The sequence below is a fragment of the Branchiostoma belcheri genome, unplaced genomic scaffold (genome assembly GCF_001625305.1).
Source record: "Branchiostoma belcheri isolate BF01 breed outbred unplaced genomic scaffold, Haploidv18h27 scaffold4, whole genome shotgun sequence".
Taxonomy (NCBI): Eukaryota; Metazoa; Chordata; class Leptocardii; order Amphioxiformes; family Branchiostomatidae; genus Branchiostoma; species Branchiostoma belcheri.
Window position 1 is genome coordinate 4756314 of NW_017804020.1, and position 13977 is coordinate 4770290.

The 13977-nt window shown below is 38.8% G+C and overlaps 1 protein-coding gene across 21 annotated transcripts in view; it reads right to left on the reverse strand.

Annotated features, from left to right (window-relative positions):
* LOC109477317 (calcium-dependent secretion activator 1-like) overlaps positions 1 to 13977 on the reverse strand; it is a 73560-nt gene that overhangs the window by 39900 nt on the left and 19683 nt on the right. For all 21 annotated transcript variants that reach the window (XM_019778493.1, XM_019778498.1, XM_019778487.1 and 18 more), the window contains exon 3: positions 2284 to 2364. In XM_019778493.1, coding sequence (XP_019634052.1) covers positions 2284 to 2364 — 81 coding nt within the window. The remainder of the gene's footprint in view (positions 1 to 2283; positions 2365 to 13977) is intronic.

Here is a 13977-nt window from a genome sequence, read left to right on the forward strand (position 1 = left end):
CAGCCCAAAAGAAAGTAATAATCTTTATCCATATCCAGCATAGAATAGGACAGGAAAAAGGGCAACTTAATCCTCAGTGGTATCTTGAGACTTGGAAAATCTTATTAACTTTTCAAGTGAAATATCTCCATAGGCCACACCAATTTATTTCCGTGGAACGATTTCTACGATAAAAATAGAGAGCTGAGAAGAAAACTAGGATGTGACTATCTACATGTATATTTAGTCACATCAGATTAATAAAGAAATAATGTAAAAACTAACAACTTCTGGCCAGAAACTGTTCTCCTCAGTTTTATGTTGTTGTTTTTTTAGCTCAGAATCAGCGCTGCTAAATCCAAGAATCAACCAATTGATTTGATATGGCCTCAGCAACTCGTTACTACATTTGACATGATCAAGCAACTCTTTCCCACCCAATTTACAGAACGAATGGTGATGCTTTAATTCAGAGCTTGGTTGGTACCTTCTGGTAATACTTTCGTATCAACGGCAATTTCACCACCTGATTGCAAGTGTAAATGACTCTGGCAGCGCTTATTTGCAGAGCTCTAAGTGTGATGAGTTTCTCATTACTCAACAGCTGCATCTGCAGGTAATTCGACGTGCCAAAGAAGCAGATGGACCAGAATAGAACTTCCAGTAATGTCCACAGCCATGTACAATGTAGACTCTCCCAGCATCTCAATATTGTGGCGGTGTAGCCAGTTTGTTTTCTTGCTTGGCAACCATTTTACAATGGAAGGCAAGCAAAGGTCACAATTTACAATGTGTATTTTCTTGGTTCCTAGATCTTGGCTTAAAGTCTAGACAATTTAGCCAAAAGAAGTGATGCAAACAGATGAATAGGATGAAAACTTGAATCTGACTTCCCTCCTCGCATATCCCTCACAATACCAATTCTCTGACACCTTCAAAATCGTTAACTTCCCACTGACAGAGATAAAGGGTTGTATTATGACTTTGACAGCTTGGAGGCCACAAAGAGTAGTTCTTACTGATTGCCATCACACTAAACCTAACACAGGGCAAGTGCACCTCCCACTGGACCCATTGTATTAAATTGATCATTTCCAAGGGAGCTAGTAAGTGTTCTTCAGGTCACTTACCTCTCATCATGATTCATAGTTACTGAGTACCTGTGGACTCTCCTGTTAGGCCACAACAATTTGATTTGTTGGTTCTTTACTTTGAAAACTGAATACAGAGTTAAAGAATTAAATTAACAGGCAAACCAGAGTCTAAGGGGAACATAATTTAGTCATATTTAATTTTTTTCCTCCCAGTCCTCTATTTTCACCTCGTCTTTTTTGATGAATTTCTACTTTGAAATGTCTACAAACCAAGATGATGTGTTGGTTTGGTCTTGCTTGGGTAACAGTGCCTTTGAAGGAGCAAATCACCTTAAGTTCTCTTAAGCTCATGTATAACTAACTCCAAAATACAGGTTAGAGACTAGTACTATCTATTATCAGTTTTTCCTCCTGTCATTTTGACAAAAAAGTTGTATTATCTTTAATGTACAGAATGCCAATATAAAAATGCCTGACACACCAACCTGCAGGGATGATTGTGTTTCATTCTAGCAATTTCCGGGGCAGTAAACTGAAATACTGTAACACCCAGCAATATACTTCATATAAATGACTGTGCTGAGTAACATGTGATGATTGGTTAACAACTCCATCATCTATCACAACTATCTTCAGTCATGTCCCTGTAATTCCTTTGGTACATTTTGAAATGATTATGTACTTAAAGTAAAAATTAATGAATAATCTTCCTGCCAGTGACTGACGTATCCAGGGAATAATTCCTTCTTACCCTCTGACTTCTTCAACTCTCTGTAACCAAGGTTTAAACCCCCTAAACTGCAAAGTTGTAGAACTTGAACACAAACATGTCATACCTAGCCATTTATTGTTAGCCATTCTAACTTGAATAACATGATGATAATCATTTTTTTACATACTAGGTGAATTCCATTAGTTATCTTTTGGAAAATCTTTCTGTTTGGGATCATATTCAATTTGGCTACAAATTTTGAGTCAAACCTTAGTGGAAAGTGCCAAAATTTTGTCAACCTGAAAGAAAAGGTTTTAATTAAAATCACAAAAGAGGATCTTGATAAAAAATGCTTTTCGTTTTTTATCTAATAATAATAATAGTATATCTTTTAGCTGGTAGAATGAACAACAGGGAGAAAAATCAGTTAATTTTAAGTGGTAATTTTGAATAAATAACTCGGTAAAAAATGCAAACAAGTTTAGCTGTTGTTCTCACCCTTGCCATCCTCTCAGCTGCCTGCAACCTCCCGTCCAGCTCCCTCCTGATGTGCGCTGCCTGCTCATCTGCATTATCCAGCTGGAACACACAGGGACACTCAGGTTAGCTCTGATGACTAGAATATCATCAACACAGAATCAAACAGGGAAACTTCAGTTAGTAGGTATGTTGACAAACATGTCATAAACACTGAATCAAACATGAAAAACTCAGGTTAGCTATGATACCAATATTTAACATGTCTCCAGGGTTAAATCTGCATTCCGGTTCAGAGAACAAAATAGTCGGATTCAGGTTTTACTCCAAGCCCTCTGTTTTTGGTAAGTTGGTTCTCAGATTTTTTGCCAGAAATCAATGAAGTGGGCAGGGGAAAAGGCCCCTGGAGACATGGTTTCACGGATCTTCAGTGTTATTTTTTCTAAGCTAAGAACCGACAAATTGAATTGACATTGGGCTTATCAATAATCCAGCCTGAACCCGCCCATTGATCGAACACTTAACCTTTCTGACCTCAAGAATCTCTAGAGTTTTTTTCTTATTTCTAGGCTAATTTCTGCTTAACAACCTTAACCTCTAGCCAGGGGCTGGGGAGTTACAGCAGGCCTATGCACAGAAAAAGTTGTCAGGCTCTGCAAACTTTTAATGACGTGTGTTTGGAAGCAGTTGACCCGGAAAAGCCATGGCAGACAAGGGTAGGAAAGCACCTAGAAAGGGTAATGATGCTATATCCCTGGTATGATGTGGTCTAGCGGTTGGTAATCCCATATTTGAATCATAAGCCAAGCTTCATGATTAGAATTCTGAACTGTCCTGTCCGTGGTACTGATATCTGAGTTGAGGCTATCTGAGAGAACGTTATAGTAACAATCCAGTCTTCAAACATGTTTACCTTTAAATACTTCACTACTATTGCATATGACCCTGAAAAAATACATTTACCACTCACTAAAGCCATTGCCTTACTATCTAATTATCTAGCTCTCTCATGTAGACTTCTAAAAGAAATGAAAGAGATAAATAGAATAGCTATCACATGTAGTACGTAAGTAGAGCGTGTAACGGCGCTAAGTGCTTTTCAGGGCTTTGTTTGATGTTGGTGATCAACCTAATTTCTTCTTCAAAGCAGCAGAAAATCGTGCTGTAGCTGAAGATGAACTCTGCAGATGACATTATTGCCGGCAAGTGTAAGCCAGTAGATGAGATTAGGTGCATCTGGGTGGAGATGGGGGAGGGATTTAGTCATCCAAACAGTTTGGCAGGCTCTGTACACCCTTCACGTATATCCCCAATGTCACATTCAATGTTGCATTCCGCAGATTTAGAGCAACAAAACACAGCTTCGGGTATGATTGTGACCTTCGTTCATGTCTTCAATGTCAAATCTACTGATGCATTCTTAGTGTTTGTGGCATTAGAACCACATGTCAGGTCTGCCATATATGTATCTATGACCTTCATTTATGACATCAAGGTCACAATAAAAGCTGAATATAGGAATTTTAGAACAGTGTCATGTCTGCCATATAGTGACCTTAATTTATATATTAATGCCATATCCAAGGTGTGTTCAAAACTTGTCAATTAAGATGTACTGCACACCCATCACACTGCAGCTGCCTCCTCCATGCGCAAATAATCAATATTCCTCAGATGAAATATCACCTCATGTCTGCTGCAACAATCCTGCTTCCAGGGATCTACTTAGGATCCAAAATAAGGCCAATATCTGTGTTACCATTAGAACTAACCCCTCTCCAAATAATAAGCAGGAACTAATAATCAGGAAAGAATGAAAAGGGCTTCCATGGTCAAAGGTCATTCCTAATTGCATGATTTGATCTGTTTGACCTGAATCAATCACACAGGAGGGGAGTGATGAGCACTGCAGGCAGGTATGTGATATATATGGGTCAGACATAGCCGTCATCTGTGCCAATCAAACTCCCAACAACACATCATCAGCATGCAGTGTCTTTATTGTTATATATAAAAGTAGATCAGCTCCTTAGAACAGTTAGAAATGTCTCAATGATATTGTTAGCATCATCAACTATGTATGTATATTTTACCATACGATGTACCTGTTACATCTGTTGTGCAATAAAGTTCTAAGTTCTGTCCACAGACCTTGGAAGGGAAATGATATGCAGCCAAATAAAACTACTCTCATGACCAGAAAGGGAATGGATAAAGGAACATATAATGAGCATAATCTATGTGACCTGTAACCTGCAATTTTCACGATAACTTTTGATATTGCAGAAAAAATTTGTATCAACTCTAATATGGCAAATGAAAAGAACACTGGCTTGTTAATCATGCATCACTTATACGTTATAGCAAAAATTTATAAACACAGCATCTTGAGCCCTTGATACAAACAGGTAGACATAACCAATATCCCAAGCCATCAACATCACCACAGCAACACATCATCAACATGTACTCATGACTTGGAAGACAAATCAAGTGTAGCCAAAACCATCCCTGCAACAGTTCACATATTGGTCAATAACTTACCAGAGTGTTCAATGTCCTGATAAAAGCAGACAAGAGCCATTCACATTCAGAACCAATAACAACTTCAACTGATGGATGACTTCGATAAGAACCAAACGATAGACATTCATTTGTAACACCAACACACAGAGAACTTTTTCCTTGGTGTAAAATTCCATGTAATTGCAAGAAAGTACTGTACAGTATTGTTTGGAGTTTGTGAGACACTGTGCATCTGTATTGGCCATACATGTAATTTATACATGTTCTGTATGTTCAGTGTTGCTATTTATGTCTAAAGGACCAGAAGGGTTGCTTGCCAAGCAGGTTGGATAAAGGTATGAAGCCTGAAATCTCTGATTGTCTTGTTCAAACCTGTACATGTGCGTGTGATAACTAGGTATTGTTTGCTGTGAGTGAGGAGAAAACTAAAAACCAGTAAACCTGAGCAACAGTTGTCATTTATACCAAGCTAGCAGCATCATCCATCTACTTGAGTCTAATTATACATGATATGGATCATTGTGACTGTGTTCACATTTTCAATTAACCTTACCCTCTATTCCAAGTCTCAAACTGTTATGAATTATACTACAGTCATTTTCCCAGTCAGAACCATCAGGACATTCCACAGCCATTAAAGCAAGAGTGGAGGCAACAATTTAACATTCTTGACCTTCTGTGCACAGACCTGACCCTTCTGCCATAGGGTCATGGTTTCAGCCAATGTTTTACACATAAAATGTGACATTCTAGTCCCATTTAGAGAAAAGGGTCACATCATTCAAACAATTTATTGTGCATCAGGCACTTTTCGTTGTGTCATGCTGTGTACATTTCTGTGCTATGTTGTATAACACTGTGCATTTTTTAGTTGATGTGTTGTATCGTGCTTGTGCCATGTTTGATGTCCAGTAACATCAAACCTGTCACTGTATAAGGATGTGCCTTTATCAGAATCCAATCATTTGCTCCCAAAGGCTCAACTATTCATCATTCTGTGACTCGGATCGACCTTAATTAAGGCACGGGGAAGCACCTAATTAACGAGGGATGAAACGCATCACCTTTGTGATTAGCTGCCACTCTGCTCTACTTTAAAATTTATGGAAATACAACTGTACGTTCAATCATTCATTCAATTTCTGCCAACATTACTGATAGGTGCAGCAAGGGTTTCATATCTGAAAGTACACCTACAGGCAAAATATTGCCTCTCGTGTTTGATTTCCTTGTGATCATGAATACCAAAAAAGTTTTAGAGAGTTTTGCTCCAAATATTTTCTCAGAATATGATACATTCCAGACTTTCTTACTTAATAGTTTAGAGTAATATGTTAAATTAAGTTGCACCTACTAGTGATATGTGCAGCACTTGGGTTTGAAACTGTATTGTACAATTGTGGGCAAAATCATTCATGCTTGATTCCCTTGTGAATAGAACATTGAGTATGATACCCTAACTACTGACTTGGGAATATGATATTGCCATCGAAGAGTAAGACTCACCTTGTTTACCTTTCTCTACCAATAACTCACTCATGAAGCCTCCTTCTTGTTGATATAATCTTAATTTGTATCTCATGTGTTTGTAATTACATTCTTATCTTAGACTTGAATCTTGATTTGATTTTTTATGATTGTACGAAGGGCTTCCTTGTAAACCAGTTGTCTTCAAGCTGATAAGGAACAATAATAATTATTGATGAAAGAAATTCATTGTCAAATGTTATTCCATTGTGATAGCTGACTTGTTACCCAATAGATCCCTGCTATGGAACATGTAATTCTGGTACAAGAATGAAATATGCAAAACTGCTGATTTTGATAACATTTTTCCAAGTCCATGGGTAAACGGCTGACTGACATCCAAAGATAATATCGCCATGATGGGTTTTCAAGATCAATCTGACTAGTCCACATGGTTGGGTGCCTGTCAAACCCTAAAGTCAATTCTGCCAGTTGTAAGTAAGGCCAAAGTAAATCATTTCCTTGCAATTGGTTCTCAGACAGTTTAAAGTAAAAATGTAGAGACCAACTTGAAAGCTGAGGGATAGGAGGAAATTTGCATCTGACTAATAATTCACTCCCTGAAAATCATCTGTACGAAGGTACAAAAGTTCTGCAAGGCTCTGTTAAACTTGAGGTTTGGAATTAGTCTGAGAACAGACAAACCAAATTGATGTAGCTTTACCATCATCCAATTTGGGGTTGTCATTCATAAAATCAAGTTTGTGTTGCCAAGCACGAATTTCCAACCACCCTCTTATCAAGCAGGGAAAGAAAGATGGATCCCTTCCTGCAACATCCCCACGGAAGCAATCACGACCCAGTGAAAATCTTATCAGCAGCGCACTTGACAGCCTTGCGTAACATTCCATGCCTGATTTTCATGCCTGGCCTTGTCCAGAACACGCTGATTGCTGAGCGCCGCTGTGGAGACTGTGATGGCAGAGATGGATGTGTCAACACTGTAGGATGACCCACAATGTCTCTGGGAGTTCCAGAAAGGCTTCAATCTAACAGGGCTGAAAATACTCTTTTCCTACAAGCTGCGTAATTGCAACTGCCGGAATATCTGTGTACAATGTTTTACCTATAAGATTATCATGAAAAAATTCTGAATTCTTTGAGGCTAACAAATTTGCGAACTAGCTAGGATAGCACCCAGGCTATAGGGCTATAGCTAATTTTGCAAAGCTGACAATGCCAGCACTGGCACACGTAACCACTATTTACAGTACTCTGGAAGCTAATACACACAATTGCAAAATGGGTTCGTTGATCTTCATGTTTAAATGAAACTTAGTGGCTACGCCATGTGATGTACATGTATTAGTCATTGTTGGAGAGGACATTAAAAAATTCAATCACAATATTGCAGACCTTTTTCAAGCCCTGTTTGATGAGACAGCGGAATTCTCCCAGAATCCCTTGGTTTACCCAGAAGGCTCATTAGGCCACCTGTCCTTATCCTGGAGTGCAATATCAGCAAAGGTTACTCCAGGTCAAGAACTCCAGGATTCCCCTCCAGATAACGAGAGATCGTAAATGAGACATTAGGGAATTCAATGCACCATTTGAAAGCAAGAAAGCTTAGGAAGCCACAAGGCATCAGTAATGATTTGAACTTAGACACGGCTCATCAGGGGCTCTTCTAACAAGGCTTCCAAAGGATGTGTGTGTGTAGCAGGGGGATATTCTTTCTATGATTTGGAAGATAGATGAAGCTACCTATCCAAATAGGATAAGGTTATAGATGGTTTTCTCTATAGATGGATCTTCATTACTCAAGGTGTGACAAAGTTTCATCTCCTCATACATAAGACTTCAAGTCAGGATTAAAAAGTCAGCCAAAATTTTTCACATCTTTTTCACAGTCCCACATCAGAGAGCTGGTTGCTGAAGGATGTCACCCATAAAGTTGTGTTTGCATGGCCCAATATACCACAGCGAGAGTGGCAATACACCATGGTCTGCCTCAACTATCAACATGACAAACTCCACCTAATTCTTCAACACATTACAGTTTGTTACAAACCACAGCCATTTGGTAAACAACCGTCATTCACAACTTGCACATCAACCCCAGAGCTCACAAAATGACATTATACACCGGAGACAGAACACTTATACCCAGTGATCTTACTGCCAGAGTTATCGTGAAGAAACTATATGGGCTTCCTGCCAATAGGTAGCAACTAAAGCGGAGTTAAATGGCCTGGCTGTGTAACACACCACCTGCTCCCCTCTTAATAGTCAGCCTCACATGTAAATGTAGCCCAATCCCATTTCAGCTTATAGGAAGTCACTTGTCAAACAAGGATAGATGCTATGTATGGTATATATGCAGTTTTAATCATAATCCTTCTACTCCTGTAATCATTTGTGGATTATGTTAGCTAATAACCATGCTCATCATGCAAGTCAGATCATGTATTCAATTTGGTATGTTCCATATTTGAAGAGGTTCAACAAACAACACAATGCTGTGTAGAAGATTGGATGTATAGCAAGATAGATGCAAGTATGTATACATGCAGATGAGATGAGACAAATCATGAAAGTTCTCCACTTAGCAGAATTGTTAAGACCTTCAGAATCTGTAAACTGATTGCAATGATGAATCACTCTGTGGTGGAATGATATTGAATCTTATAGCATCTTAGTTCATCAGTCATGTGAACTTAACAGGCAACATTTTTGCGAGTCATCCATTTTGGTACAGTAAATACCAAGCTTGGAACAATCTGTATTACTTAATGAGCCATGGAAGATTAGAAGCCTCATTAGTCAAATATTATCCTCCCTGGCAACTGTTTTCATTTTGTCCTCTTGGTAAATGCTTCCTGGCAATTTAGAACTAAGGATATAAAATGGAGATAGAACCAAGGAGATAAAATGGTGTGGCTTCACTACAACAAAAGATGTTCAATAAGACATGTATTGTTCCTGGGCATACAAAGTGAGGACTATTTGTGCATGTGAATCAGGCAGAGAAGCCCTGACAAATTTCCCTGCCAACCTGCCTGAGGACACAAAGAAGATTGGATTTTATATACATACATTTTGTTCTGCAGGTTGAAATAAATGAATGACTCTGCAACCCACCTCAGGACATCTGCCAGTTGAATTCATACATTCTAGAATGTATGGGTTACAGAACTTTATAGAGCAAGTTAAAGTCTCAAATAAATGTTAATGTGGTTTGCAAAGGAAAATGAAGTTGAACGATCGGAAACTGTTTCTCTCTTGTCTTGCTTTGAAAATATTGTATACACAGGGCACTAGTTTGATTGTAAATGTTTCTAAATGAACTATAAAACATGATTATCCATTTGTTTACATGCACCAATGCTGTCCCTTATATGATTGGCCCATAGCTTGTCACTGGGTCTAATGAAAATTGAAGCATTTCTGGCATTGCAACGTTTGGTTACTTTTACCAAAATGTAAGAGTAAAAATTCTGTGAGTCTGCTGTGATACAGTAGGGAGCTAGAAAACAGCTTCTCCAGCCCTTTGAGAGGAGATACATTACAGGCATGTATTATTCATGGTGCAGACCAGCTCCTACCACCTGCATATAAAGTTGGCACATTACCTCCAACCTTTGGTGATGGAGGCAATAAGACCACAACAAGTCATTTCCTTGGTTCTCAGATATTACCTTCTTCATGAGTTCCAGAGAACCATGCTTTCTATCCAGGAAGCACAGACAAGAAAGACACTGCAATAGGAGTAGTAGTGAACACTCACAATTGTGTGGGAAACAGTGGAGAAGGTATGCTTCCAATGAGAAGGGCGTGGTTAGGATGGCAACTGTACACCATGTGGAACTTCTCAAGCTATGATAGTATGAATAAGCAGGAGGAAAACAGAGTAGCATGCAGGAAAACATTATTCTTTACAGTGCTGTGTATCTAAGCACAGATTCAAGCTCTGACAGTGCTTCCATGTTGATCTTCCAGTCCAGCATTCTTTGCTGCTGATTGCCACAACATCCGATCCTTTGCTCTTACTTAGTCTTAGAAATTTAGTGGTAAAATCAGAGAAAAGGAGATGAAAAAGGGCTGGGAGGGAAACTAATCTTAAGTCCAACATTATTTCAATCAGAGAACCAACAAATCAACTTCCTGTGGCCCAACGGGAGTGGAATTTCACCGCACACTGTTAATTGTAGTCGTGATTGCAACAGGGCCGCCAGTGCAGGAGGAGACGATTTAAATGTCACAAGACACTTCGGGATATTGGCCCAGGAGCAATACTTCCATGTGGGGACTGTCAAGTATCGTGAGCTGCACGTCTCAAAAAGGTAGCAGTCCCCCGGTCCATCAAGACACATCGATACATACTGACATGACAGGAGATCTTCTTCAAGTCAAGAGGGATGGGATCAACTGCGTACATTCTAACACGCAACATTTTATGAGTTTAATGGATTTGCCTAGTGGTTAGCCAACCACGTCACTAGCATCACTCTCAAACGTGTTTTGCAGATTCAGTTAAGCAGAAAAAAACATCCTGCAACCTCACAGTCTGTCTTCCTTTTCATTTTCATTCACTATCAACAATTACATACACCGTCAGGTCAATTGTTACTTTTTTCATGCGGCTGCTATGACAAATTGGCGTGGCCCAGCAATCTCTGTAGATCAAAAGGACAAAATGACATCAGTTATCGTAGTGGTCCATTCATTATTTATAGGGACAGGTCCCTATCTGCCATACGACTGTCTAATTCTCAATCACGGGGCATGGGGTCATCGTGACAGGCAGGTTGTTTTTACCTTTGCGAGGGACATTATTGTTCCAGCTTTGCAAGTTCAATTGATAAAACAAAATGTTATCACAACCCAAATACCTCTTTGCTCAAAGACATTACCTGTTAAATTCCTCAGATCTCTTTATCGCATAATGTATCTGATTCTTAAGAAACTATTCTTAGTGTTTACTTAATTTCCACAGTTACCCATATATTATAACTGTTTGAAAAATGGCACAATTCAGTCGGTCAAACTAAAGCTGTCATACATGTAGTTCTATCTGTAACTTTGTTCATCAAAAACATAAATTGTTCATAAACAGCCTTTTATGCTGGTCACTGCATAAAAATAAGCAAGGAATATGAAGGACAACAGGCCCAAAAGGAGGAGGCTTCCTTGGTACAGTGGATAAGGGTATCTATGTGTGAAATAACCCTCCCATGAGTGTTGCATGCATTGCTGCGAGGTGAGAACTGTTGGCAGGCCAGTCATCATGTGTCATCGCAAGGTCAGGATAGGAAACACAGGTCACTTCCTGATATGGGCCTGGTGATTCCATCTAAGTAGGAAATCTCACTACTTTGTGATAACATTAATTTTGTAGATGAGTCACATCTTCTCATATCATATAGTGTCATCATAATGTTCTTTAGGCCACACCAAATTTATTCATCTCTTTGGTTGTTGGGTATATTTGGACAAAACCTGAGCAAGAAAACTGGAATCTGACTATATCCATGGGGCCCTGAAACATGTAACCCAAGATACAGACTTTCTACTCACGATCAGACACTGATTACATATTGATCTTCAAATAAAGTATTACTCTGTGAACCTGAGAACTAAACTCTAAAATTAGTGTGGCCTCATACACATAGTATACTAAAATTTTTTAAAAATCAAGGGGGAAAAAGCAGAAGGAGGCTTATAACAAACTTGGCAGAATCATTCCATTGTGCCAAGGAATTTTGGCAGCATTATAAAGTAATATCTATAGTCCACTTCTAGTATCATAATTCTACGCATACATTTGGAATGAGTACCATGATCTATGTTACATTTTAAGACTGCCAGACTGAGTGCTGCATGGGAGCCTTTTTACAGGATTACAGAGGATTGAAATATTAATCAGTGAAACTTGGACAGGCACACTAGGCCACATCACCCTGACTAGCTGGTTCTGAAATTTCATACATCTGTTATTTTACACTCAGTAAATAACATCAGGCATATCTGAATCTTATTTCTTTTACTCAATTAGTCAATATGAATTACAACAATACCATACACAATCATGGAGTATTGGCAGGGATTGTTGATATAATGTATTGTGCACCACACCAAATTAAATATTTTATCAATCCCGTCCTTGACACACACTCCCAAGGTTAAAGTTGTACCTCATGCAAAATACAATATTACTGGTCAACGATAGACATTTAAACAACTAACTTAGCCTAGCTGAATAGAAATGCCACATGGTAAAAAATTAAAAGTAATCAAAAAGTCAATCAATCATATCACAGTTTTCTTTCTTCAAACAAGGAAGATTTGATTTACTTATTATTGGACTTAATATGGTATATGAAGTCATACATGTACATACATGTACTTTTGATTCTGTAACTATCTAAAGAGTTTGACAAGGTCTTTTCTCAGCTGACTGTGTTCTAGTGATCCCTGTGTATTTCTTTCGCTGTTCTCCTTTAATGAATATCTGATCGTATCTTAGAAACCATAATCGACAGCCAGCAGGCACCATGTGAACATGATTAATATAATCATGTACTTAAAGCATCAGGAATGTAGAAGTAATCTCTGCAAAATCAATATTGAAATAACCAAAAACTTGCAGTGCATACTAAGCATTAATCAGGTAGTAACATGTATTACTAAACGAATGGTCTCTTTTGAATCAAGATACCATGATAACAAGAAGGGTGTAACATTTTACTTATTGCTTACTTGGTCTGAACCTTGAGAACCTTTTTTAAAGGCTTTGACAATGATCTACATATAATACTGCACAAATAGTCCAAAAATATTTAGGAAATTGGAAATTTGAACAACGCAAAGACCAGTATCTGAATACTTCTGCACAACCCAAATTTAACCTCAAGTTAAAAATAGCCTCCATCAACAAAAATATCCCAAGGCTTATCTTACATGTACACTAAGGCAGAGTCCTTTCATGTTGGTACAAGGTCTTATACCTGGTATTTTTAGCCTGATCATGTTCTGCTTCAGTTTCTCCAAACACGCTTTTACATGTCATCTGAGTGACCTTGATATTTTGGTAGGATGGATGCAAAATCTCGTAAAGTTGACACATGGCATGCTTCCATTAAAGCGGGGGGCTGCATGCGGGAGAGATTACCCCTCAGCAGGCAGGAGAGATTATTCAGCAGCCAGCACATACCACACCTGACCCATTTACACAACAATGGTGGCACACATGTTGGACAGGACATGCTTTCTCAGTGGTTTCAGTCACACACTGGCAGACTTGTCCAAGCTGACATTTCCTGGCTACCCCATGTTTCTGACAGGCAACCATCCCAAAATCTGTAAACACTCATACTGGAAATGGCCAGCTGGTGATACAGAAGTTACTAAATTTGTCTGTTTTTTTCTGCGCTCACAGCTACAGGATCAGTCCTAAGCTTCCCCTTCCATTAGCCAACTTTAATGCAATGCCGCGGATTTAACTCTCAGCCAAAATGGCAGATAGAAAAAGGACATGTCGGCTGTGAAAAGGTTAATGCCTTCCTTAGGAGTATAGGATGGCTTATGCGGCAAAATTGGCAGCATTTTATCCCCTTTGGCCACACCAATTTATTTGCTTGGTTCTCTGACATTTCAAAGTACAGTTAAGCCTGTCTCCTGTGACCACTCATTCTTAATCTTTGGGTCAGAGGAGAAAAAATG